Source organism: Pipra filicauda, unplaced genomic scaffold (genome assembly GCF_003945595.2).
Source record: "Pipra filicauda isolate LSUMZ 115617 unplaced genomic scaffold, ASM394559v2 scaffold52_size3558583_pilon, whole genome shotgun sequence".
Taxonomy (NCBI): Eukaryota; Metazoa; Chordata; class Aves; order Passeriformes; family Pipridae; genus Pipra; species Pipra filicauda.
The window spans coordinates 116,035-141,540 of NW_024104676.1; the positions used below are offsets into that span (position 1 = coordinate 116,035).

The 25,506-nt window shown below is 40.7% G+C and overlaps 2 protein-coding genes across 2 annotated transcripts; both read left to right on the forward strand.

Annotated features, from left to right (window-relative positions):
- Positions 1 to 998: 998 nt before the first annotated feature.
- MRPL53 (mitochondrial ribosomal protein L53) lies at positions 999 to 10,262 on the forward strand. Its single transcript, XM_027750712.2, has 3 exons — positions 999 to 1,099; positions 2,395 to 2,507; positions 4,149 to 10,262. Exons 1-3 carry the CDS (start codon positions 1,011 to 1,013, stop codon positions 4,271 to 4,273), a joined length of 327 nt encoding a protein of 108 aa, XP_027606513.1. The 5' UTR covers positions 999 to 1,010; the 3' UTR covers positions 4,274 to 10,262.
- Positions 10,263 to 14,697: 4,435 nt separating this feature from the next.
- FABP5 (fatty acid binding protein 5) lies at positions 14,698 to 19,982 on the forward strand. The gene is made up of 4 exons (XM_027750686.1): positions 14,698 to 14,968; positions 17,720 to 17,892; positions 18,873 to 18,977; positions 19,110 to 19,982. Exons 1-4 carry the CDS (start codon positions 14,893 to 14,895, stop codon positions 19,158 to 19,160), a joined length of 405 nt encoding a protein of 134 aa, XP_027606487.1. The 5' UTR covers positions 14,698 to 14,892; the 3' UTR covers positions 19,161 to 19,982.
- The last annotated feature ends 5,524 nt before the right edge of the window (positions 19,983 to 25,506 follow it).

A 25,506-nucleotide genomic window follows, 5' to 3' on the forward strand; every position in this document is an offset into this window, starting at 1 on the left:
TGATCAGACAGATGGCAAAATTCTCCTACAAGGAAAGGCTGAGAGAATTGTGGTTGTTCAGACCAGAGAAGAGAAGGCTCTGGGGAGACCTTATTGTGGCCTTTCAGGACCTGAAGGAAGCCTGTATGAAAGCTGGCGAGGGACTTTTCACAACAGCATGTAGTGACAGGACAAGGGGGAATGCCATTAAACTGGAAGAGAGAGGTTTAGATTAGATATTAGGAAGAAACTCTTTGCTGTGAGGGTGGTGAGGCACTGGAACAGGTTGTTCAGAGAGCTTATGGATGCACTATGCCTGGAAGTGTTCAAGACCAGGCTGGATGGACGTCTGAGCAACCTGGTCTACTGGAAGGTGTCCCTGCCCATGGCAGGGGGATTGAAATTAGATGAAATTTAAGGTCCCTTCCAACCCAACCCATTCTGTGATTCTCTGATTTTATGACTATACTTGTCAATTCAATCGTATTGAACAAATTACATCTTGGAAGACATTAGAAGCTGCCAGGTCACACGGATGGATTTAACATAAAGGAAAACAAACCCAGCCCTGCTTCTTCAGTCTAAAGACTCTATGTACCATAGCATCCCATGAGCGCTACGAAGACTCTCTGCCTCCTGCGTGCCAGTCTTAACAGCTCAGGGGCTGCTACTTCTGCTGCAGAGCCCAAGGGGATATTTTATGTCATCTTATGGCAAAAGTATGACTACGTTTTTTTGGTCTTTTTGGGTTTTTTTTCCGGTCTGCTATGTTACAGAGTCAGCGGAAGGGTTGGGACAGGTCGCTCAACTGCTCCCTCTCCCTCCTCAGCCAGGAAAGAGCCCGGTGTCGAGTGCTGAGGGTTATTAAAGGGGACTCATAAGACTGGGAGCCCGCCCGGCACAGAGACCCCGCCCCACGGCCGCGACAGGGACTACATTTCCTACCTGCCCACGGGGCGGCAGCGCACCCGCCATTATTGTGCGCTCCTTCGCGGGGGCTGCTGGGAGCTGTAGTAGGAGGCGGGGAGAAGATGGCGTCCAAGATCAGCGTGGTGCTGCGGCCGGTGAAGAGCATCGCGGTCCGGTTCTGCCCCTTCGAGCCCAACGTGGAGAGCACGAGGTGAGGGGGCCGTGGGGGCAGCGCCGTCCCCGGGGCTGGGGCCGTCCCCGTCCGTGCTCTGCCCGGGCTCCCCTGTCTGTAAACGTCCTTCCTGTGCCCTCCAGGCGCGCGGGTTGTGCGCGTTTCCCGGCAGGCACGAACGCTGGGCCTTTCGCCTTTAACTCTCTTTATTTTGGGGGTGGAGGCAGGGGTTATGTGTGCCTTGGGGAAGCAGCTGCAGGTGCCAAGCGAAGCCGGAAAACCTGCTGTCCTAGCAGTGCCCTGGGACTTGTCACTGCAAAGAGTAAGAAGTCCTGGTAGCAAACCATGAGGGAAATGCTAGCACCTGTTGTTCCCTCTCAGGAGAACTTCCTTCTCCCAAACTTCTACAGCTGCTTCCGTGATCTTGATCTTTGAGGGCTTGCATTTATCAGGCCTTTGGAGCTCAGTCTAGGCAGAACCTTGATGTTTCAGAATGGGATTTGTTGTAGGGCTCTGCTTATGGTGTTACCAGGCTGCACACAGGATTCATTCCGTGCGTTTTGGAGGGTCTCTGCCCGAATGTAGGCCCTTGCATATGGATGGATACGTGCACTGAGCTTTACCGAAGTACCCGGGGAGATGCCCTGGAGTGGCTGATCCTGTAGTAGGGAATGTAATAACTCCTTCAAATGCTGGTAATGGGAGAAAGTGGAGGCAACAGCTGCTCCTTTGCCTGGGTAATTAACTGTTGGAGAAACCTAAGGAATTGTGCTTCTCGAGTAGCGTGGGTCTGCACCAAACAGTTGCAAAATGTCGGCTTGCAATGACTTTACAGACACACGTACTTTTAAAATGAATTTAGTACCACAGTTGAATTTAGAATATCTTTAAGCCTCTAGAATGTCAAGTAGCTGTCATGCATTTCAGAAATTTACAGGCGACCAATGATGTCAAGTAAATAAATGCTGTCTCAAACCCAAACAAGAAAATATTGGCAAGCAAATGACTTATAAAGAAAAATGAAAATTACTTTGCTGATTATTTTTTATTATTGTTACTAACCCAGCTGAGAGAAACACAGAAGGTGCATACACTGAAGTTTTACAAAATTCTTTTATGTGCATTTTACGTGCTAGTATATAAGGAATACCCATTTGGATTTTTTAAAGTGATTCTCATATAAGAAGTTCCTGCCTGAAATTACTAAATACAAATCCTGTTTTGTTTATACTTTGTTGCCCAGCAATGTCAAGATATGCAAATCAGTTATAGAAATATACTGATTTTAATTGCTATCTACCACATACTTAATATATTTTCAAATATATTTTCAGAAAATTTCTCCAATGTATATTCCATAAAAAAATCCAAGCTACTAATAGAAACTGTGAAGTGACTGCTGATGTGAGACATGACGGATCTGAACCACTTGTAGATGTCATGTTTGGTAAGGAGCTCATTTTTTTTAAAAAAAAAAGACCTTCTGAGTTTGTGTTACAATGTTATTCTGTTCTCTATTATTTTTTTTTTACTATGATTATTTTTTTTGGCTCTCATCCATAAAAAGAAAGAGGAATCACTAACAGCCTGATATCTAGATAAATGTGTATGTATGTCTCTGTACTACATCTGATAGATTTTAGATCCAAAAACTGACCTAACTTTAGAGCTGAATGTACTTGTGTAGTGACATATTTATGTACCTTGCAGACAGGTACAATTCCAGGAAACTAAATGTAGCTGTTTTGATGTAAGAATCTGCTCACTTTCTATATTTTTTTTTTTTTAATGTTACCTGTGGTGGAAGCATTTCAGAATTGAGAACAAAAGTTGAATACCTTTAGTTGCTTTTGCAACTGAGTAACTCCCTCTGCAGTTTGAAGGAACTGCTCATATGGGTAAGGCCACACATGTGCAGATGGATTTGCAGAATGAGGTCAACTGTGTACAACAAATTTCTTGGTTTCCTTTGAGGGCACAGTGAGCAGGCAGGGAATTGATGGTGGAAATTTCAGCAGTTCTGGAGGCAGCCCAGATTCTAGGCTGTGAACAGATGGCTCTAAGCTGCTTTTGTCCTTTTCTCTGGCTGCATCTTCTTTCCTGCTGTGCTGTAATGGACCAATATGTCATGTAGCCCATTAAAGTTTTCATTATTATTGATTCATGCTACCCCCTTATCTTTAAACTTCCATATATTTAGTGAATTGGTGGAAATGCCAAAAGTGTTGAATGGTATTTGTTTTGCTTAGGAAAGTCTACTTATTTCAATGTTAATGTTGCTTGTTCCTCCCTCCCCCATGCTTGTCTTTCCCATCCTTGTCTCTAACTATGATCTGATGTATTAAGCAGTAAAGCTCAATGTTTTTCACAGTGTAAAACCAAAACAGTTTGTTTCACTTATGCCAAAAGCTACAGCTCTGAACTCTAAGCTGATTTTTTTCCAGGGAAGTGTTTGTAGCTCTTCTAGTTGGCAAATGGGGCCTGGAACTTGGATGGCATGCATGGTATTGCATTATATGAGTTTGGGTGTGGGTTTTGTATTTGCAAATCTTGCAAAAATAAATAATTAACTTGGGTACAATACTTGTACTGCTTTTTGCCCATTTAAAAATAAATTCTTTCAGAATTTTGGAAATCCCAGTGCTCTCTATTTTTTTCCATCACAACCACCAGATTGTGTAAACCAATTTGTTGTTTTGGCTAGAGAAGTACGTTAAATGGACCGTAGACAATAGGCTGCTAAAATGCTGAGCCATGTGTGGAAATGATCTTTCAATGCCTTCTGTGCCTTCTGTTAGATGATTTTGGAGGTATAGTATGAGCCATTCAAATATGTGTTCTTACCATAGGTATACCTAGACAAATGTTTTCAGATTTTTTAATAATGCAATTCAGAAATGAAAATTAAATGTGTGTTGTGTGCAGTTTAATTTGTTTGTTTGGTGGTGGTGCATAATCAGAGTAAGTAGAGTACTTTCTAATCAGACAAGATGAACAGGTTATTTGGACTTATATATACAAAACAATTGCACACTAGAGTAATTGTGACTTAGACTTTGTGATTTCTTAAGATTTTTTCCATTTACAGCTGATGGAGATCGATTAATAATGAAGGGAGCCAACTTGACGACGGTAGAAATGTTAACAGCACTGGGGTCCAGATGTAATGCAAAAGACCTTAAGGAAGAACAGAAAAGCAAGAAGAGTCCCTGAAGAACAGAGAAGCAAGTGTGTTTGCATTTATGTGTGTTAAAAACAGCAGACTACACGAAGGCTTTTCTCCTATGCAAGAAAATCTGAGAGAGATGGCCAAAACCCTGACCAGTTTAATATGCAGAAGAATGAACCCTTCAAATGTTCCCTGTCTTCACCTGAAGGAGAACATAGTGGATCAACAAATCCAATACCAGTGGGTCAGAGTGGCTTAAGATGCATGACTGCATCTCTCTGAGCAGCTGTGTGTCGGACTAATATCACGTGTATTTGCATATCAGTGTGAATAATACACATTAGCTATTAAATTAATATTGCAATGAAGACAGATATCTTTGGACATTATTTCCTCCAAAGTTTCTCTATACTGTAGTGCAAAGCATTATTAGACTGGTTATTATTTTTTGAAAACTATTAAATTTAGTAAAAATTTGAAGAAAACTTTCAAAGGATTCATCATTGACTCAGCTGAGGGACAGCAGGCTGCAAATAGAGTGGATTTTGTAATACTATGTTTATAATGCATCTGTCCTTGAGCTCCTACCATTTTCTTCCTGTCTTTTTGAAGAAAAAGGGAAGTCTGCTAACTGTAAATTTAGCTCAGCAATTAAAGTAACAAGGTAATGGGACTGTCAAGACACAGTAGAACTACTCATCCCATCTAAAAGTAACTAACTAATTTTAGATATTTACGGAAGTAAATATCTAACATGATTATTGACAGACCATATGGTCCACATGGTTTCAGATGTATTATTTCCTTGAAATACATCTTAAAGCACTCAAAAGCATCAATGCCTTACAGCAAACATTTTTCCCCTCAAAAAAGCATTACAAATGTTTCAGAAAAGACACATAAAAAAGCAGTTCTTAAAATGCTAAATCTAAGATACTGTCTACTTTTTTAAATGCTTATATTAATGTATCTGAAGGTTCATGAAAATATCTTAAGGTTCATGAAAACTAGTCTCTGTTTAGAAACAAGTGTCTGCTAGGAAGTTCAGAGACTTGTTCGGAACAAGAACCTTTAACTCAAAGGGAAAGGTCAGTTAGTTTTTTTCGATAATTGGAGAAAAGGGCTATCTTTGAAGTTCAGGTTTGCAATATTTTTGTCACTTTTGGGCTATTTCATTAACTACTTTATGAAGATCAGAGGGAGAGCTTTATTTGATGTTTACAGCCCCATGTCCAACCCTATTATTTATTAAGGTAACTGCTTAGGTGTCTCATCTGTATTGCAAAGCTCTGTGGGTTCAGGAGAGGTGATCTCAGGCTGTGCAGGTGAAGGTGTCAGCTGCACGTGTGTTTCATGTGCATCAGTTTTGTTCTAGTTCATAATGAAAATGTGATTCCAGTTTTGAGAATTGCAGTTGCACTTGAGAGGCATTAGTTCTACCTGTTGTTAATCAGATGCCTGACTTCTCTAAAATTAGTTCATATATTTCCAAAGTTAATTTGGCAGCAGATTTAGCACACAAATATGAAACTAGTTTTACCTTACTTTTACCAAGATTTTTAAATGGGCACTGCCCTTTCTGAAAGGAAGATCATTTTAAATAGCACTGGCAAGGTGGTTCTTTGCTACTTCTTCATTAGGTTGCTCAAGTCAAGGTGATGTGTTATATTGGAGAGCTGTGCTAAAGACATTGGGTGTTTCCCATGTGTTTGCAACAAATAGAAGAGTACTGTAGAAGTAGATCAAATATAAATAAGACTGTTCAAAGGGCGGGTTTTTTGTTTGTCTATTTGCTTTGGGTTTCTTTCCTCCCAGTTTAGAATAACATCATATAGTATGACTTTGCCTGAAGCACCTCTACAGGAAAAGTGAGAATTGTTCAAGTGAAAAAACACTGCAGAATTATTCTTTCCCTGGTTAAACATATATTCATGTGCACAAAAGCTCTCTTACTGTAATATATCAGTGATTTTTGTGATTTTTTTTTTCTTCCTTTGACAGTTTGTACATCAGTATGTTCAACTTGTGTTTAAATGTGAAACACTCTTGCTTGATCTGTCTTAAATAGTTAAATCTGTAAGTATCTAAAGACTAAAATGGGTTAATTAATTATTAATAATAATTAAGTTTCTATAGTGTTTCTTTTGGCCCAAGATTAGGGTTTATATTTATGAATAGAAAAGGGAGAAAAGATTGTTGTTTGAGTTTTTTATGGCCAAAATACATCCTTTCTGTTGTTAAAGAAAGGTGTGTTTTTTTTTTTCTTTCCTTGCGTGGGTAGGCATCCTACTGTGTAAAAGCACACTTGTTCTAGGTGCTTTCATTTTAACCCAAAGATGCCCAGCCTTTTTGCTTAGATTAGGCCAAAGGCCTGCAACGTTGCTGTTGAGAGATGGCTGACAGTTCAGTGGATGAAGCTGAGGCTGTGGGTGCTTGTAGCTGCAGATTGCGGTGGTAAAGCTCTGATACGTTTTGTCATGAAAAACAAGTCATGACTTGTGTTTTAATATACAAGGTACAAAGGAAAACCTACAGGACAGAAAAATAAAACTAAAAATGTGCATTCTCAAGACTATAAGATACTGAAGTGATATAAGCAAGCAATATGGGCAAGAAGGTACTCCTCTGGTGATTATTATGCTAATCTGTAGAAACTAGCTCTCCCTGTACTGTGTCGATAAAGGTACGAATTTATTTTTCAAGTACATTAAAGATAATCTGTAATGACTTTCTTCCCTGAGCATTTAGATAGCTTTGCTGCAAGCTGTTCATACACTATCAGTTCCTGCTGGTGATTGACTGAAACAAAGCTCTGTCAGATTCCTGACATGCACAGTCCAGGGCTGGGGATGTACAGGGTATTAAGGTCAGTCATGCAGAACAAAGCATGTCTGGGTGAGCATTGACTTTGCATGTTATTATTCTTTAGCCCACTAATCTTGACTGCCCCACCAAAAATGTGGGCACTTGCCCAGCTATGAAAGGAACTGGAACAGCTGGAACAGGCCCTAAAAGCATTAGGATTACCTAAATACAAACACCATGTCCACGTAAGGTGTCTGGTAGCAGGTAATGACAGTAAAATGGCTAAATCTTTAATGCCTGGAGATTTAAAACCATTTTTAGAATCATCTTAGATCTGTTTATTGTACAAATACGTATTTATTTAGAAGTTCTTATCAGTGCATAGGGAAAATAGTCCTGAAACAGATGAATATGTCGTTCAGATAACACTACCTGGCTGAAATATTCCCTTTTTAAGTATCTGCAGCATTGTTTTTAGAAAAAATCTTTATATTAAAGATTTCAACTAGGAGCATCAGTGTTGGTGAACATTGCAAGTGTTAACACACAAGTTTTACGCAGCAAGTTTTAACTACTAGCTGGCCCAAATAAGTGCAAAATTGCAATGTTCTGATGCTTTTCTTGCAAGGTATAAGCAAGTAGAAACATCCTGTTGGAGGCAGTTCATGCATGCCACTGCAACTTCTATTCTTTGTTATTTGCAGGGATCTCAGTTTGGGCAGTTTCATGCTACATATAGTAGGAAAAACTGGCTGCAATACAGTATTGCTGTGTAAACACCACTGGAGTAGAGAAAAATGTTTTAAATCTCAATTATTTTGAAAATGTTGCAATCTAATATGCTTTTGCTGTTTGTGAACATACAAGAAGTGTAATCTAATTTCAGAAAATTGCATCTAAGTATTTGCCCTGTTGGTTATGGAAGAATCATAGTTCTGGTTTGGTTTTCACCTCTACTGTATATGAATTTTGAATGACTAAGGAGTTTATATGGTGTAGGAAAGCCAAAAAAAATCCTCCAAAGATAAATATCATTGGACTGTATTTCACAGTTCTCAAGATACTTGCTTCCAAATGTATCTCCTGCATATGAATACACTCCTTGCAGTTTAAGATTTGCTGGCTCACTGCCCACCTCACCAGCTACATTTGCAACCAGTTTCCCTGAATGCCAGGCCCTGCTTTTCCTCTGGGTGGTTTGGAGTCAGGTTGAGACTGACATGTCACCTGTCAGCGATGCCTCTTCCAGATGCACTTCCCTGCCTTCTCCATCTCCTGGCCTAATAGCCTTTTTCCTTACTGGTACTGTTTGATCTCATCCGATCTCACCTTTTCCCGCTGGAAGGCCTGGGTCACTCTTCTGAGCCTTTTTTATTGTCCACCAAGAGGATGCAATAGCTTCAAGCAGCCAAAGTACTTTGCTGCTGGTAGACGACTGCATGTTCTCTGCTTCCTGCTTAACCTTGCTCTGTAAGCTGATAAATGTTGAGATGGAGCAGCATGAACTGGTAGAGGTGCTATTTTGCTTCTGATCATTTTTAACTTGACAACAAATTTTCTTTACATTGAGCTGGTCTTCTCAGGATTTTACAAAACTAAAGCTGTGCCCAGGGACAGATGTTAGGGGTGTGAAGGCAAAGGAGTTGCTGACCTGTTTTGATCATGTCCTGAGGAGTTTCAAAGTGGTACCTGAAAGCAGAGCCTAGAGATTCTGCCTGAGTTAAAGTGGGCTTTAAAGTGGGCAGTGTTAATAGCAGAGGTTTTTTGGGTTGACTACATGACTCGGGTTCAAAAGATCTTCTAAGAAGATTCTTGCTTCTGGCATCTCAGGCAACCATGCAGGATCAGCAGGTATCCTCCAGTTTGCTCTTCTAAACTTGAAAAGCCTCACAGTATTTGGGTTTATGTCCTTGATTGTGTCTCAAGAGATGATGTTACGTATCTAACATCTAGAACAGAGAAAATCTGTAAGGAGGTAAGAAATTACATTACAGTTCCCTGATTTTTTCCTATGCTTCTGCCCCAGGATAGATTCTGAGACTGGTTTGGGCACCTTTTCTTTTATGTGCAGCTTAACTTGATACTAATCTAGCTATTTGAAGGAAAGGAATAAGTAATCATCTGATTCTTGACAAGACTTAGTATGTTGACAATAGGAATGGGATAATAGTAAAAACTAGCTTTAGCTTCCAAAGGGTTTTACCCTATGTTCTTCTACAGTCCATGGAAGAGGAGGTCTTCTCTGAAAGGCGAGTCAGAATGGGAAGCTAATACTTTGAGTGGCACCCCAGAGAGCCTGTTTCTTCCTGCTGTGTGCAGGTGTGAAGAGACTTGTGCTGTTTGGAACCTCCATCAACAGTGCCCCAGGCATCTATTTCACATCTAAGCCCTTGTCCCCACAGGATGAAGTCCTTTGGGAGCCCTATTCAGGTAAACAGCCTACACATATTCCTAACACTGTACAACACGATTTTGCTCGACAGGAAGAGAAGCAGTTGCAGTCCTTCTCACTCCAACGCTGCTGAGAAGGGTGTTGGTATCCCCATCACAATGCAAAGACCCTTCCTCTGTAGAGGATAAGTGTCAGGCTCTGCCTGCTAAATTTCTATACCTGTGATGCCCATCTTGTGACATCCTGAGAATAAAAACTAATGAATAACTATAGTTATAACTATAAAACCTTTTTTTTCCTGCGGTTACCTTCACAGTGGTTGATCAATATCCATAGTAGTGAAACTCTGCTTCTGATATGCAATCAAAAAAAAGGCTAAAGCTTTAACACCCCTCTAAGATCCAGTGGGCACATCTGTAGTTTGTGATTCCAAATTTCATAGGCTAATTATTCATCATTGGTAGAAATATTTGTTTTATCATTATTTATTCCGAATCATTTTTACATTCCTTGTCCTTGCCCTTATGTCCTTATTGTTCCAGACCACACAGAAAGGACAAAGTTGGAGGTTTTATTTGGGGGTATTTGTCTTTATTTATAGAGCTTTGGGATGGGGTTTTTTGTACATCTGTGGTTTCTAAAAGCCAAGCCAGAGTATTTGCTTTCTGAAAGTCTCCTCTGTGAGCAGGTATTCCCTGCTAATGTGCTTCTGTTTTACGTGGATCAAAGGCCTTTTCACTGCTAAAACTACAGCTATGGAAGATCTCTTTTTTAGCATTGTAATAGCTGTGCTGATTATCAAATTCTGTAGATAAATAAAAACATTTTTATTCTAATGGGTGGATGTTTGCTATTAAAAGTAGATACTGCTGCTAAATAAAGAAGGCTTTTCAAAGCTTCCAAAGTTAGCCACAAGCTAACACATCTGCAGTCACTGCGAGCTGGGCTGGATCTGACATCAGGTCATTTTTGTCTGGAATGAGGAAAATGAAGCATGGACTCCTCTTTCCAGTCACTGCAGGCTTCTGGAGCTTTCTCTTTCACCATTGAGGCAGGGGACAGTTCGAGAGCAGTCACACCATTGCCACAGTAAACTTTGCCCTTGGTGTAAGCATTTCCCTTTAAACTTGCTTTGAACATGCTGCTGACAACATACAGGACATACACTGGGACTGCCAGTGTGTTAATTGCATTATAGTAACACTCTGTGGCTTCAGCGAGGGCTGGGACTCCAGGGCTGGGTGCTGAACACGGGCACACGTGAGCCTGCACATCCCTGGCAGCTGGCTACCTAGGGCAGATGCAGCAGCATCCAGATCTACAACAAGGATTATTTGGACCCATGCTCCATGCTGGAGAGCAAGATGGCTTTGTTCTGACTTGAAAACAGATGTGTCGCACAAAGTTCATTGACAGACACAGGCTGTGCCCAGCTCTTGTAGCTCAGAGGTAATGAAATGCCAATATGCTGGAAGATCTTGTGCATATTGACATACAAAGGAAAACTTGCAGGTTCATGTTTTGTTGCTTCATAATTTCTGGTCTAGTATTGCCCAAGCAAACAGCTCTTGAGCTGGAGTAAAGCTTCCTTAGGCCAGCTATGCAACCATAGCACATGTTTCATCATGTGTACCTGGTGATGACATGGCTGGGAAGGGAAAACCGCACTTGTACAACAAGGAAACAGAAACAAAGCTGTGCTACCTATGCAATTTTTCCCATCCATGCCTTGGGGCTGAGTAACTATTATTCAAGGACTGCTTTAATATTTTTCCACAGCTAGGGATAGGCTGAAGAGTAACATTTGGGCTGTGGTGTCCAATTTTCCTGACAATTTTTAAGACTTTCTTAAGATGTAATGTTGTCTAGAAGAAGCCTACCTCTTAGAAAAGGTACTGTATATATGCAATATATCTGTATACTAGAAAGAAAGCAAGGTCCTCCCTTTTTCACAGTAAAGGAAAGTATAGTGCTATCAGATTGGGTTCCTTCCAGGTTAAACATATGGGAAGTTTAATGAGTAAAGGTCTAGGGAAAAAGTTACACCTCCTATGGAACCTGATTAGCGATATGTTGCAGATGAGGAGGTGGTGCTGTGCCCTGCCCAAGTAGCAGGTATTGCAACTCCAAAAGACAAAATATGGCTTAGCTTGCATGCAGTGGGTAATGCTATGGCTATGTGAAGAGAAACCTCAAACTGCTGGCTACAGCTTCCCAGCTCCCACATCAGATGAAGCATCACTGCACGATGCACACCTGCCCAAACGAGTGGAACGAAGGTCTGTGTGCACTCTTTTGCCTTGGTCATTTTTTTTGCACTTGGTAATGAAGGACTGTAATATCCTCCCCTCCCACAAGGTGTAAGAGCTTGACTACCTCTGGAAAGCATTCACCCTGGCAGGCCCAAGCTGCCAAGGTGGCGGTTGCTCCTAACTGTGGCTACGTGCTTGCCGTGCAGCTAATTTCCACAGAAAAATTCACACTTCTCATTGTAAATTTGATTCTCCTTTTCTTGGACAACATATAGTCTAATGTGGAAATGAGCAAAACTTCAGAGAATTTAATCTGTCTGCACTGAAACAGTAATATGTGGCACAGGAATTCAGCGCTTTCTGTAGGAATACATGTATTTGCTGCTTCTCTTTGAGTATGTCTAGAGAGGAGACTACACAAACAAAAAAGGTCTGATCGTCATGTCAGCCTCGAACCAGGCAGGAACTGAGATTTACAGGGATGAATCTCTGTGGCTCAAGCAGCTCTGGATATCTGAACATTTTAGTTTGGCTCCCAAAGTAAGAGCCATATTTGGCCAATATACATACTGTACTATCAAGGTAAAAAACAGTGTATATTTTGTAGCCCAGGCCATTTGTACCTTACTCAGAAGGATACATCTCTGGTCCCTCTAGTTACTTTATTTGCTGTGTGAGATACCACAAATTTCAGCACTATACTGTTTCAAAGTTTTGAGATGTAATGTGTGATATCACAGCCAGTAATCCATATCACTGCATTAATTTGCAAAACATTAGAACTTTGTAAAAATTGAGAGATATTTTTCACTGTATCCTAACAGTCATAAAATAAAAATAAGAGTTCTTTTCTTCTTATGTCTTGTATGAACTTACATGCCTAGACCTGAAAAATTTGTAAGGAGAATGAATCAGACTAAATGACTTATGGGAAGATTCAAAAATGTAGCAACATTGTGCACAGGTATGTAGCTGGAGATCCAGGTACTTAAGATCCAGGAATACTGTCTCACCACTAGATGGAAATAGTGGATTTTACATCTTCTGCTGCATTATCAGCACTTATACCTGAATACTATTTGCATATCGTAAGCCATCTGCAGCCAGCACTGCAGAAATGTGGATCCAAAATTCTTTGCTAGCATACATGGAACAAGGCCAAGATTTCTATTTCTAGAGATTGTTTCTGCTTTATGAGACTGAAGACTTCTTAATTCCTGAAGGATGATTCTGTTTGATCTCTAATCTAATTGTTTTTCATTTATCCTTTCTGTAAGCAACCAGAGAAGAACTGCAGGATGGACAGAATGTTGGTTCCACTACTCCAAATTAGTTAGTAAACATCAGCCTAATTTAAAATGTACTCTGAAGTATCTTGCACAAGATGGGGGAAAAAAAGATTAAAAAAAGAAAAGATAAAAGTGGAAGGAAGTTGAAAGTCTTGTGTTTCAATGTACCTACTTAATAACAAAAAAAAAGCAACCTGTCTTGCTTCCTTATGAGCAGATGACATATAGCATTGTTTGCATATTAAAAACAAGCGTATAGTTGGAGAAGCAGAAGGTAATTAAAGGCAACTCCGTAGGTAAGGATAGTTAAACAGAAGGATTTCTTTTTAAAAAATCAGTTTCAAAAATTACCTGCTTACTCTGTGTATGACAACTCTGATTTGCTACAAAGTATTGAAGCTTCCAACCACCCTACAGAGTTTCATCGCTGTAAAACATAAGGGAAAGCATCCTCCTTGCTCCAAAAGTCTTGGCTTCACAGCACCTTCTCATGTTAAATGCTGGAATGAGCATAGAGCCCTTGCTGTCTTTTCTGGGTTTGACACCTTTACCTCAAACTTCTCCACAAAAGTACTAGCAGTGTAGTGACGGTTACTCCATAAAAACCCCTCCAGACACCAGGTGTATCTTCACATTTTTCTTTTTCTGAACTGGAGAAAGTAGCTGTGGGTTTCATCCAGTCTGATACAAAGTCAAAAGAGACAGAGATTGGCATAAGCCTGATGGTGGAAACAAATCTTTGGAGTACATTGGAATCAGGATTTCTGTTGTGACTTAGAAATAGCAGCTTCCTCACAGAACATGACAGTAAATCTCTCTGCTCACCTGGCAGAATTTGGCAAAAGACTGGCCCGAACCACACAGGGCCTGTTAACAGCGTATATTTTATGACGCCACTTCTGTGCCAGTGTACAGTAGCGGCTGCTGCAGTGTTTTCCTTTAAGAAGTAGGAATTAGGGTATTGCAGTTCAATATGGACTGAAAATAAGATAACAAATATGCATGTTTCCAATGCTAAAACATGAGATTGCATTCAGGCTTTGCTTTTTTTCCTGTGTACTGCAAGTACCCACATTAGTTCTGTATTTTGATCAATCTTGTTTGCTAACTGATCACTGTGTGTACGTAACAGGTGTGTTCCTAGGTTGCAGCAAGCTATGGATTGCTATAGTTCAGTAATATGTGATATACCAGTGGGATTTGGGGGGTTGTTGGGAAGGCTGACAATCAATCCCAATAAACTGCTTTGGAATGCTGATGCCTTATTGCTCTGTCTCTGTGCTATATGATGCTTCTTCATTCCTGAATTATCCTTCAAAAAAATATGATATATATATAGAGCACAATTTAGCATTCAGTGCCCAGGACTTCGTTTTTTTAACTTCCCTGGCGCCAGAATCTCGGAGTCCGTGTTGAAACCCATGAGTGCCCAGTGCTCAGCGCACCGGCCTCTTTCGCCACGGTAGGTGCCTGACGCTTTTGTGTCCGAAGAAGCGTTGAGGTCACGACATCCCTTGGCGTGAAGCTCAGTCAGTGTCCCACCGTTCCTGGGCGTTCCCGTCCCGGTGTGCAGAGAGGGGGTGCGTGTGTGTGTGTTTGTGTTTGCGTGTGTGTGTGCGTGTGTGTGTGCGCGTGTGTGTGTGTGTGTGTGTGCGTGCGTGTGTGTGCGTGTGTGTGTGTGTGTGTGTGTGTGTGCGTGTGCGTGTGCGTGTGCGGGCGGAGGGCGGGCTGCATCCCGGCGTGCCCGCTCTTGCCGCCGCTGCCGCGGGCGGGACTCGCCGGGCGGGGGCTCGGCGGGAGCCCCATTGGCTCTTCCCGGCGGCACATGTTGCCGGCCCCGCTATAAAGGCGACCGCAGCCTTGCTGCAGCCCGTCCTCCTGTCTCTACGCTTTCCAGGGACGTCGCCAGCTCCAGCGCCGCCGCCATGGCTATCGACCCGTTTTTAGGCAAATGGTGCCTCATCTCCAGCGAAGGCTTCGAAGAGTACATGAAGGAGCTGGGTAAGGAGCCGGCAGCTCCCTGCCCCCGGGAGGGAGGGAGGAATGGGTGGATGGAGGGATGGATGCCTCGATGCCGCCTCGGGGACGTGCCACTGTCGCCGCGGCTGCTGGCCGGCGAGGCTCTGTCCAAGGTCCGCGGCGAACGCGGTCCTGGAGCCGGACCTGAGGGTGGGGTGCAGCCCGTCCGTGAGCCACGAGTGGGCGTCGGCTGCGGGGTCGATGCTCCGAGATGCGGCACCGGGGACTCTGCGCTCCCCTCCCCCGGCGCTTGGGAGGACTGCTGGCTGGGAGCAGACCCTTCTTCCCGGGAGAGCTGCCGCCTCCGACTCCCCGTCCTAAAGATGTCGGCACGATGTTTTGCACCGTAATAATTGCTGGGAGCCAGGTGTCAGTGGCGGCAGGCACGTTCCCGCCGCCCTGTGCTGCGCCCTCCCCGCTGCCCCCTCCCGCCGCAGCACCCCGGATTACCAACCCGTGCCAGCAGTCCGGCTGAGATTAGACCGGTTCGCTCCTCCCTCTCCGGGTAATGCCCGGGGCGGGGAGCCGGGGCTGCCCGGGGCGGGGGCCCGGGAGGGGCGGCGGGTCGCAGATGCCGCACGGCAGTGCTGCTGCCCAAGCGGGGCTGGCTCATCGCGCCCGGGGCGGCCACACAGACCTGCTGAGCCGGGGCTGCCTCCTCGTGGAGTCACCTTGGGTGTCTCCTCCAGAGAAAGCCTAACTGGATCAGCTGCCTATGGGTGGCTGGCAGCAGGCTGCCCCGGCGGAGGCTATTTGACTGTTTTCTCCTGTGGGTAGCGGCACCCTTATCTGAGGGGGGTGGTCCTGGCATGCTATTCCTGCGTCCAGGTTTGCCCTACATTTTGTAACACGGAGTTACCAAATGAAGAATAGACCTAACAGACCAGGAGCCTCCTTTGCAAGCTCAGATTTACCACCTTCCTGTGAGCGTCCTGGCTGACAGGTGATAGTTACCTGGCAGTGTCTGTATAGACCAGGAGCTATTATTTTCTGCAATTTATTCACTGATGAAAGCCAGGATATTTTCTCAAGAGGCAGAAAATGTAGCCTTGTATTTAGAGGGAGGAGAGGAAGGAATTTAGGTCTTGTGCTCTTCATGCAAAATACAAAAGGTGTCACTGCAGACACTGATGTCTCTGCACACTCTGCAGACAGTGGTGGCTGTAATTATATTTTGAGAGATCTGTCAGTATGTGATAGCTGTGATGTGAAAAACCCTTCTGGACTGAGGCCTTTGGGAGACTTTGGAGGAAAATCAAGAATTTTAAACTCAGCTCTGTTGAGCCATGGATTATGATATCGTGGTGCTCATGTCCAACAGCCAGACCTAGGCGTGTGCCAGGTTGCAACTTCAAAGTAGAAATTAAGTGCTGCAACTGCAGAGCACCTCCCCTGTATAGGCAGCAACTTGAGTGTTGTTTGGTTTTGGATTGCAATCATAAACCAGTCACTTTTCCTTTTTACAATTACAATTTAGACAATTAAATTTACTCCAAGTCACGCTTTAGGAACCATTTACAGTTTTTCACCTTTTCTGGCTATTTAGAAAACTCTCTTGCTTTTGATCCTATTGATGCACCATAAATGAAATCATGCAAATTCTGCTCAGTCAGTGTAAAAGAACATTTGAGGACAAAGAAGTTTGAATTTCACTCCTTGCCAGATGGAAAACATATGCAGCTCATCTCTATTTTGTTAGCTTCCAAGCTGTAGCTGATCAAATAAATCACTGATGACCCTAGACTAGGGTGACAACAATGGGGTGTGTGGGGGTGGGTCACCGTGGCAATAGTTTCCAGTTCTGGTCAGAAAAGCTGAACTGAGGATGACTCGTTTTTCTCTGTGGGCTCAAGCTTAAGGCTCTCTCCTGGAATCTCAGTTGAGTCTGAAGTAGTGTCTGCAAAGTACTTTATTGCCACCTCTCAAAGAAACTAATCTTTGCTTTGTGGACTCATCCCTCACCCAGGTATCCTGTGCAAGCCCAGGGGAGTGTCATGCTGATGCATGACAAGATTTTCTAATTACCCCAGCTGTGGAGCCCAGGCACTCACTGACTTGGTGGCACTTTTGGCTCCATTTCATTGCATATCACTTCTCTGTTTAGATCTGCACATTCCAGATTGATGGATTCACATTCGTTGCTTGCTACCCTCTTATTTGTGTTTTCGTCCTTCAGATCAAGAAGATTCAAAACCCCTGAAACAGTGCATGCATGGGCTGAGGCAGGGTGAATCTCTTTTGCTGAAGAGTTTTGATGAATTTTCAGCCATTCACAAAGCTTATTTCTTCATTTCTTTTGTGATCTTTTTTTTTTGCGTGTGTGTGCATATGTGTAAGCACTGTTTTGCATGATAGTGGTTTTCTAATTCACAACTCAATACTTTGTATACAGGATGTAGAATATGAAATTCTATTAAAAATGGCATGTTGGCAATTGTGTAAAAAGTGGTGGAAGGGTATTTCTTGAGTGAGTTGAAATAAAGTGTATTCATCTGTCAATTAAAAATAATTTGTAGAATTTTTTAAAGTGCTCAGAACTTGAAGGGAATAAGCTCTTTTTCCTTCCTCATCACTGGAAAATTTAAAACATCCTTTTTCTTTGTTGCTCTTGAGCTTTGATTCTCAAGTGTACCTAAGTGCCTAATTAAATGGGAATTAGGTATTTGAATTCCTGTGTGGCCCTAAGCCTGAGGGTTTAGCTGACTTTGTGACACTGTGCCTCTTGCCTTGCAGGTGTGGGTATGGCCATGAGAAAAATGGGAAGCATGGCCAAACCAGATGTTTACATTATTAAGGACGGGGACACAATCACCATGAAAACAGAAAGCACCTTCAAAACTTCACAGGTCAGCTTCAAGCTTGATGAGAAATTTGAAGAAAATACATTAGATGGCAGGAAAACTCAGGTCAGTATACTAGACTTTATTGAAAAAGCACAATTCTTTGGGTGTTTTACAGATGGAAATACTGTTTTAAAATCAATTTTGACATCTGCACTAACAATGCTTTATTTGATGTGGGGCTGTCTCTTTAAGTCTCATTGAAATAAATAAATTCTTTTTTCTTTTTTTTTTTTTTTTTTTTTTTTTTTTTTTTTTTTTTACGTGGATTAAGTGAATTCCAAAGAGGGAAAATGCTGAAATCAATGGTCTTGTGTATTTTGTTGTTTTCGTTTTGTAGGAGAAGCATTTTTTTTTTTAGTAAAACTAACAGACCTCTAAATCCCTGTTAAAGCCAAACACCACTTCATTTGAAGCCTGTGGAAAAAATGCCATTGATGTTTAATCAGAGGCAATTCAGCCCTAGGGTTAACGTCTCAGTCTCATATTTGCATAACAAGAGAGCCTGGTTCAGTGTGGGGTGGGATCAGAGACATGCAAGGCAGCCCTTTGAATCACAGTCCCTAATCTCCAGTTTTACAAAGCAAAGCACTTCTCCTTGCACCGAGTAGGGAGAATATTTATCCAAAAGGAGGTAAAACAAAAATGTCTCATTTCCTAGTGTGAGTGCTCTCTGTGTACCACCCCCCTCCCTCCAGGCACATACTCTCAATTCAACTATTATTGCAAGATCAGATAAGTGTTACACAAATGCTCAAAGCCCATGTACAAAGAGATGAACAGAGGACATCTTCTGCTCCTGTTAATTGAAGCTGTGAGTACTGTCAAAGGTCTGTCTGATGCGGAAATGTGACTGAGCAGTGAGTTATGAAAAGGAGAAGATCAATAAAACATTTAAGATACTATCCTGGCTCTGTAGATGTCAATGACAAAATTATTGTTGAGTGAGTTGGGGTGGGAATCTTTCATTTGGAATAATGTGTTGGAAAGCCTCAGTGTCCATCAGATGTCATGGGAAAATATTGATGTTCAGGTTCTTCTTTCAGACCCTTGTCAGCTTAAAAGATGATGGGTCATTGATTCAGGAGCAGGAATGGGATGGCAAGAAGACCATAATAACAAGGAAGCTAGTGGATGGACAATTGGTGGTGGTGAGTTCAGTCTCGCTTTCTGATCCCTGAGTGCTGCTGCCCAGTAGCCTGAAATGTAACTCTAAAAGGTTTTTTTTTTCCTTATAGTCTGTACTGAGGCAAATTTAATAAATCCATCTCTTTATCTTCTAGGAATGTGACATGAATGGTGTCAAGTGTGTTAGAGTCTACCAGAAAGCATGAGGACATCATCTGGTTCAATAGGAACTTACTGCAAACAACTTGGTTCAGTGGACAGAGCTCCTTTTCACTCCATATTTTCCTTTTCCCTGTTTTCTAGTATTTCAATGGACTGAGTAGCTGAGTGCAATTCTTTTTAAAAGCCGTGATGTAACTATTATGTAACTATTATGAACTTATGAGGCTATTAAATAAAATTGTCAAATATATGAAGTGAAAATGTTTTTACTCTAATGGAATTTTAAAGTGAGGTTTTATAAAAAAATCACTTTGGTTTTAGGCTTTACTACAAACATCCTTCCGTACAAGATAATGAAAGTTACATAGTTAATATAATTAATAGTAAGCCAAATTTTGACCTAAATCCTTAATTGCTAAAGTAGTAAAATCTGAAATAGAAAAAGCATTCATAGTCAGGCTATGGAGTTTTTTCAAACTTGCATGTTTGAAAATAAAATAGCAATGTGTGGATATAAAATATGAGATGTTTGTATTTAAGTACAGGAATGTATTTTCAGGTTGAGTTTGTTTTCTCATGTTTCAAAACCACACTTATCTCAAAATATATATATTGATAAGTCAAAAAATGTGATAAACAGGCAAACACATACATGCTTTATTGAAAGGAAGCCTTATTTTAAGAAGACTCTTTGTTTTCCTAGCAAAACTCTTATTTCATGTCTAGTAACTTTCTAAAAATTCTTAACCAAAATCATCTAAAATACTGCCTTAAAAACTCATTTTATTTCTTTCGGACTCATTTGAAACACCTAGCAATGGAGTTTATATGTTTTGAGGTGCCATAATAAATAATCAGAAATATCAGTGTCCTGAGTATTACTTTTATACTGGTTGGGAAACAGAGCCCATAATGCTACTATTCTTCCAAAGATATGTCAGATGAGACAAAAGTAAAAAGGTTTAGGTGAATTTGTGTGATATCTGACAAACATGTCCTAAAAGTGAAACTGTTTGGTGACAGGGAGGTTTTCATGAGATTCAGAAACCTGGAGGATTGTGCAATTGCATAATTCCAGTTTGCAGCATAGTTGTTGCAGAATCCATGGCTACTTCTGCTATTTTAGCTGCTCAGTGCATTTACCATATTACTGAGCTTACCCAAATAGCAGAAAAATCTATTCTTTTGTGTTCATCCTGCCAACCATGGAAAGTGACTCCTTGGACCATTTATTTATCCTTTTTCATAATTTCGTGACTATTTAAGAGTCATTTGCTATAATTATGTCAACTGTAAGCATTTATTGCTGGAGAATGTTTCTTGCAATTTTTTTCCCATGACTCCTTGTAGAGTTGGGCAATCTTCATATTACCTTCATTTAGTATTTTTCCTCACTTTCATGTGAACCCTAAAGATCTATGCTGTATTCCCATACAGGATATTATAAACAGAAGAAATCTCCCCATAGAAATAATAGTAATGGAAAACAAACTGATCTAATAAGGAACTGAATAAGTTTTGGATCAAAAATACATTAAGTAGTAGCTGTAGAAGGGGTCCAGCAATCTGTGGTGAAGGCGGGATATGAAAATCCTGCCTCCCTTCCAAAACAGAGCATTACTGCTGTAACAGAGTATTACGCCTTCATTGGGGTCACTGGTCTATCACAACTGCTTGTTTATTCTTCTGATACTGGGTGGTGTTAATTGTTTATCTTTTGTTTGAATGGGAAAACCTTCCACTGTCTTTTATAGGACATCCGTTTTGATTACAATGAGATCACTTCTTGTAAAGAAAAGGCAGAAGAATATCTTTTTAGAGTGATTTCCTTTGGAAACAAGGCTTGTAAAGTCTGTTTGTGTCTGTGCTCTCCAAATCCAGCCAAACATAAAGTAGAGGCTAGAGGTCCCAAAGATAATTTTTCTTCCACAAATGTCATGAAAATAGGTGGCCTGATGGAGATAGACCATTAAAGTACCTTGATGATAGAAAGACTGCGCATGGAAGTGACATTTTGTTTGACAGTAAATGGAAGAAAAACATTGTTAGCGCTCTTGGCACACATAGGAAGTTATCTTAAGCACAGAGGCTGACCAATGGTAGGAGGCAGATCAACAGGAAACTGGAATTCTTTAGAGCTAGTTCTTCAGAACTACTTGGGCTCACATATTTATTTGCTTTATTTTGATGTTACTTCAGCCTGTGTTGCCAGTCACTTCAATTTAAGTGTACTGTGACCCGGAACTACCATATATACAACCTCTTTGTGTTAGATTAGACCATATACTTAAAAAGACAATTGTTTTATAGTACTGCAAGCCAGGATTTATTATGCTCAAGACTTGAAAATATAATTAGTTTCCTTCTATTATTTATTATGCAAGACAAAAGTTTCACTCCTTATGAGTGTGTATGCACAATATTTTCATCAGTGTAAAATAATTTTCCTGAGGATTGAATAATTCTGTAGTTCACTATATCACATAAGATGGCAGAAAATAAGACTTCTGAGAAAAACTGAAAAAGAAGTTATGTATTATCCAGCCAAGACTGCTTTATAATGCTACACAAATATGAATTAAAGAGACAAGTTTTGTCGTGACATTTTAGTGCATTTAGTTCTTGACATTTAGTTTTTGAAAATACTTTGGAGGGAAGAAAAAAACATGTTCAGCGAACTGAATGTACAAGAAAAACCTGCTGAAAGAGAAGCAATTTCCATATCCACTCCCAACACGTGTTCATTTAAGGTCATGAGCAGTGTCCAATTTATATCTTCATATCTCACTATCTTCTCAAATTGGTGTAGTTCTACTGTTTCCATGGAAGGGGCTGTTGTTATTTTTTTGTTTGTAGAGGGGAGGGTTTAGGTGTCAGATTTTTCACCCAGTGGAGTAGAAAATGAAATTGTTTAGTAATTTAGATTTGATATTCCATCATCTTAGGGAAATCTTGTCTGAGCTTTCCTGGAACACTAATGTGTTCCTGTGCTTTGGGGAGAGTATACTGGCTCTGTACAGTGCTCATACTATCAAGGGTTTGGTTATATGATTTCTTTCAAAATTGTTATCCTATCTGACTGCAATCACTGCAGTTAACACTGGCTTTTCCTCTTCCTCTTCCCTTCCTACCTCACACATGCACCTCAGAACAAAGTTTTTTAAAAAGCAAAGTCAGTGGTGGGAAACATCTCAGTTTTCTGAGGTTATGGTCCCAATATTAGCTGTAAATTGTCCTAAAAAAGTCAGGGATTATTTCTTCAAGTGTGAAGGTCAAGTGCAGGCAGATAGTTTTGCTAAGCCAGTGGCTACTTGGGCTATATTAACTGTGAGACTCAAACATTCAAAAAGAAATGAATAATTCTTTAATTTTTTTTTTCTGTTTTGTCAGGATAGAAGCTAAAAATCTAGTATTGTTGATTCCAGTAAGTATAAAAAATAAACCATCTTATATACTTCTATATAATATTATGTCCAATGTATTCTGTTGCTTCACAAAGCAGTCCATTCCAAGCAACTCTTATGCAGGTCAGATGCTGAAAATAAATGCCCTGTAAATATTTCTCAGTGTCTGAAGAGGGACCCGGGTCCCTGTCCAGAACCCCCATTTCAGCTCAGCCGGGGGTGTCGGTCTGTGCCTGAGCTGGTTATCAGAGGGTCAGTCTCCAGCTCCAACCCTAACCCTAACCCTAACCCTAACCTGCAGATTTTACACAAAAATTCATACATTAAACTAATTTCTATGAAGAAACTGCCATACTGTTTATATTCTACTTAATTTTTTTTAACAAGAGTAAAAGCAGTAATGCAGATGAGTTCCAATCAGACCTTTGCTGGTGACTTCTTCCCTGCCTAAGATTGTGCTAATACAATGAATGGATTAGAAACACTTTGCACTATGTTGATTATTTGTGATTGTAGGAAAAAAAATCCCACAGTATAAGAGTGAGTGGGAGCCAGTTAACATATATTAATTATCTTTCATGCCTAATTTCAGTCCCATTGTTCAGTCCTGAGAGGATTTAGCACTAATTTCATAGGTTTTCAGAAAATCCAACATCTGTGTAAACACATTTTTGTCCCATGGTTCTCCTTCTAGCTTTGGCTTTTCAGCCCTTGTACATCAAATTAAGTTTTTGTTGACACTTCCCAGAATGATTTTACTTCATGCTATTATTTGAGAGGAAAAGGAAACACTACTACAGACCCCACTCCCAAGATTGAATTTGGCTTCCTTTCCAGCAAAAATGTTTTCAAAATCCATTCTCTCTGCTGGTGGCCTTAATTATATTCTGGAGATATTTACATGTGGAGTTCATTATAGTTTCAGAAGAAATGCAGAGTTTCAGCAACACATGCAATCTAGAATCAGTTTCAGATAATGAATGTCCCACAAAAATGTACTGAATTCCAAATAGTATTGTTGAGACTTTAAAATAACTAACAACGTTGTTATTTTTCACAGATGTGCATGCCAAAATTAAATGTCAGACGACAAATATCCCACTCTGAGGACCATGCATACCACTTATGCAGGACTGGATGTTTGCTCCACCATGCATAGCATCTGGTACTCTTGGAAATTCCTGCTGGAAGTCATTGAGCCTACCTTTGGAGAAGGCATTAGCTAAGGGTGAGCTCAGTTCATTGTGCAGTACAAGTATCTAACAGAAAGTTGAGGTACTAAGTGCAATTTTCAGGCTGGTCTGGTGATATGTTGCTGCTGCACACCCCGTGGGCATTCTCTCTCTGTGTCTTGATGTCTTCTGGGGCCATGTGATATAGTCCTGTATGGTGATCTGCAAATTTAAAATCATAAAGAATAGGATAGCCTGCACCTCTTGACCTCAAGAGAAACCTTGAGCTGAGATCAGAAACTTCACAACAGAGTTTCTGGAAACTCCTAGAGTACAAGGGCTCTTTGGATACATGGAAGGTTGAGCTGAAGGCAACTCAGGCTGACTCCTCACTCTAGAAATTATGGCCAGGCCTTGTTATGACTTTGCAATTTAATTCTATAAGTAAAGTATAGAAGTAAGAATTATTCCTATTTTATTGCAGAGTGTATTTAAGGCAAAATATCATTAATACTATCCCTTAAACTGTATAAAGCAGTATCTGATACTGGGACTTGCTCTGAGTCCTTTCTATTGTCTCATCTCTGCTCATTCTCTTAAACCATCTTGCTTGGTACAGATTAAATTGCATATCAATAAAGTCCAGAAAATTAGATGTTTCTATTCTTTTCATTTGTATTTTTCTACTGGTGAGATGCAGAATGAAAAGGCAAGCTGCATGTCTCTGCTGGGGGTATTGTTTGAACAATCACATTCTTATTGCCCACTTTGTGAAATACGGTCCTTCTGTAAAGAACCAGCTGAACTGATGGCTGCTCTTCTGAAATGGTAACAGAGGAAAGGAAGCCAACTGAATAAAACAGAAATCACAGATGCCTCAGTGCCTTACTGTCCTCAGTTTTCTTTCCCCTAGGTGTTAGCACAACACAATCCATGCTTCTCTGAGCCTAAATATTACCCCTCTGTATGTTCTCTTTCTTAATAAAGATTCTTCTTTTTTTCTATTTCTTTTAAAGATTATCAGGTCTCTTGCATTCAGATTCTAAACATCCAGTTGGTGTGGTTAACTGGAACGGGGATTAAGAAAGATAAGAATAAATATAGCAACGTCTTGTCCAGTCTCTCTCTTTTCTTTAAGCTTTTGTTTCACTCTTTGTTTTTCAGCACCAGGAGAATGAAGAAAACTAAAGGCACAGCTTTCCACTCTAACTACGTGCAATGTTATCCATGGCAGCCATCTTGAAAGTCTGATTTTAAAATAGTAAATGTCTGAGCAATATTAGCCCTAGATGTAATTGTTCCCACAAGTTCTTTGTTTTCTTGTGCTGAAATGGTTTTAAGAAGTATTTTCTTCAGTATTTAGTCAGTATAGTCCTGGCCTAGGAAAGTAGGTAGATATGTGTTTTCCTCAAAAGCAATTCTCTGCTGGATTCAGTTTTTAAAATAATGGCAGTGTTACTATTTCCTGAATGTAATTTGTGATAATCAAATGAAGTAAACAACTTAGTCTGAAAAGGTCTACTTCCTTTATTAATCTGTTGTCTAGAGCTCCAGAGACCTGGAAGAAGTTTGATCATATCTGGGTGGAACTGGCACTCTAGTTTCAAGTCAGAACACAAAAGTTTGTTGCTTATATTTTACTGCCTTCTGCCCTGTTGCTATCTTAGTTTACAGGGTTCTGAGATTTTCCCTCATAATTTAGATCTGTTCCCAGGTAGTTACATCTGTCAAACATATATTGCTTTGGGAAGGTACTCAGTGATATCTGTCCCTTGTAGTCAGTGTTCAAGACACAGTCCATAGAAGTTCTTCAA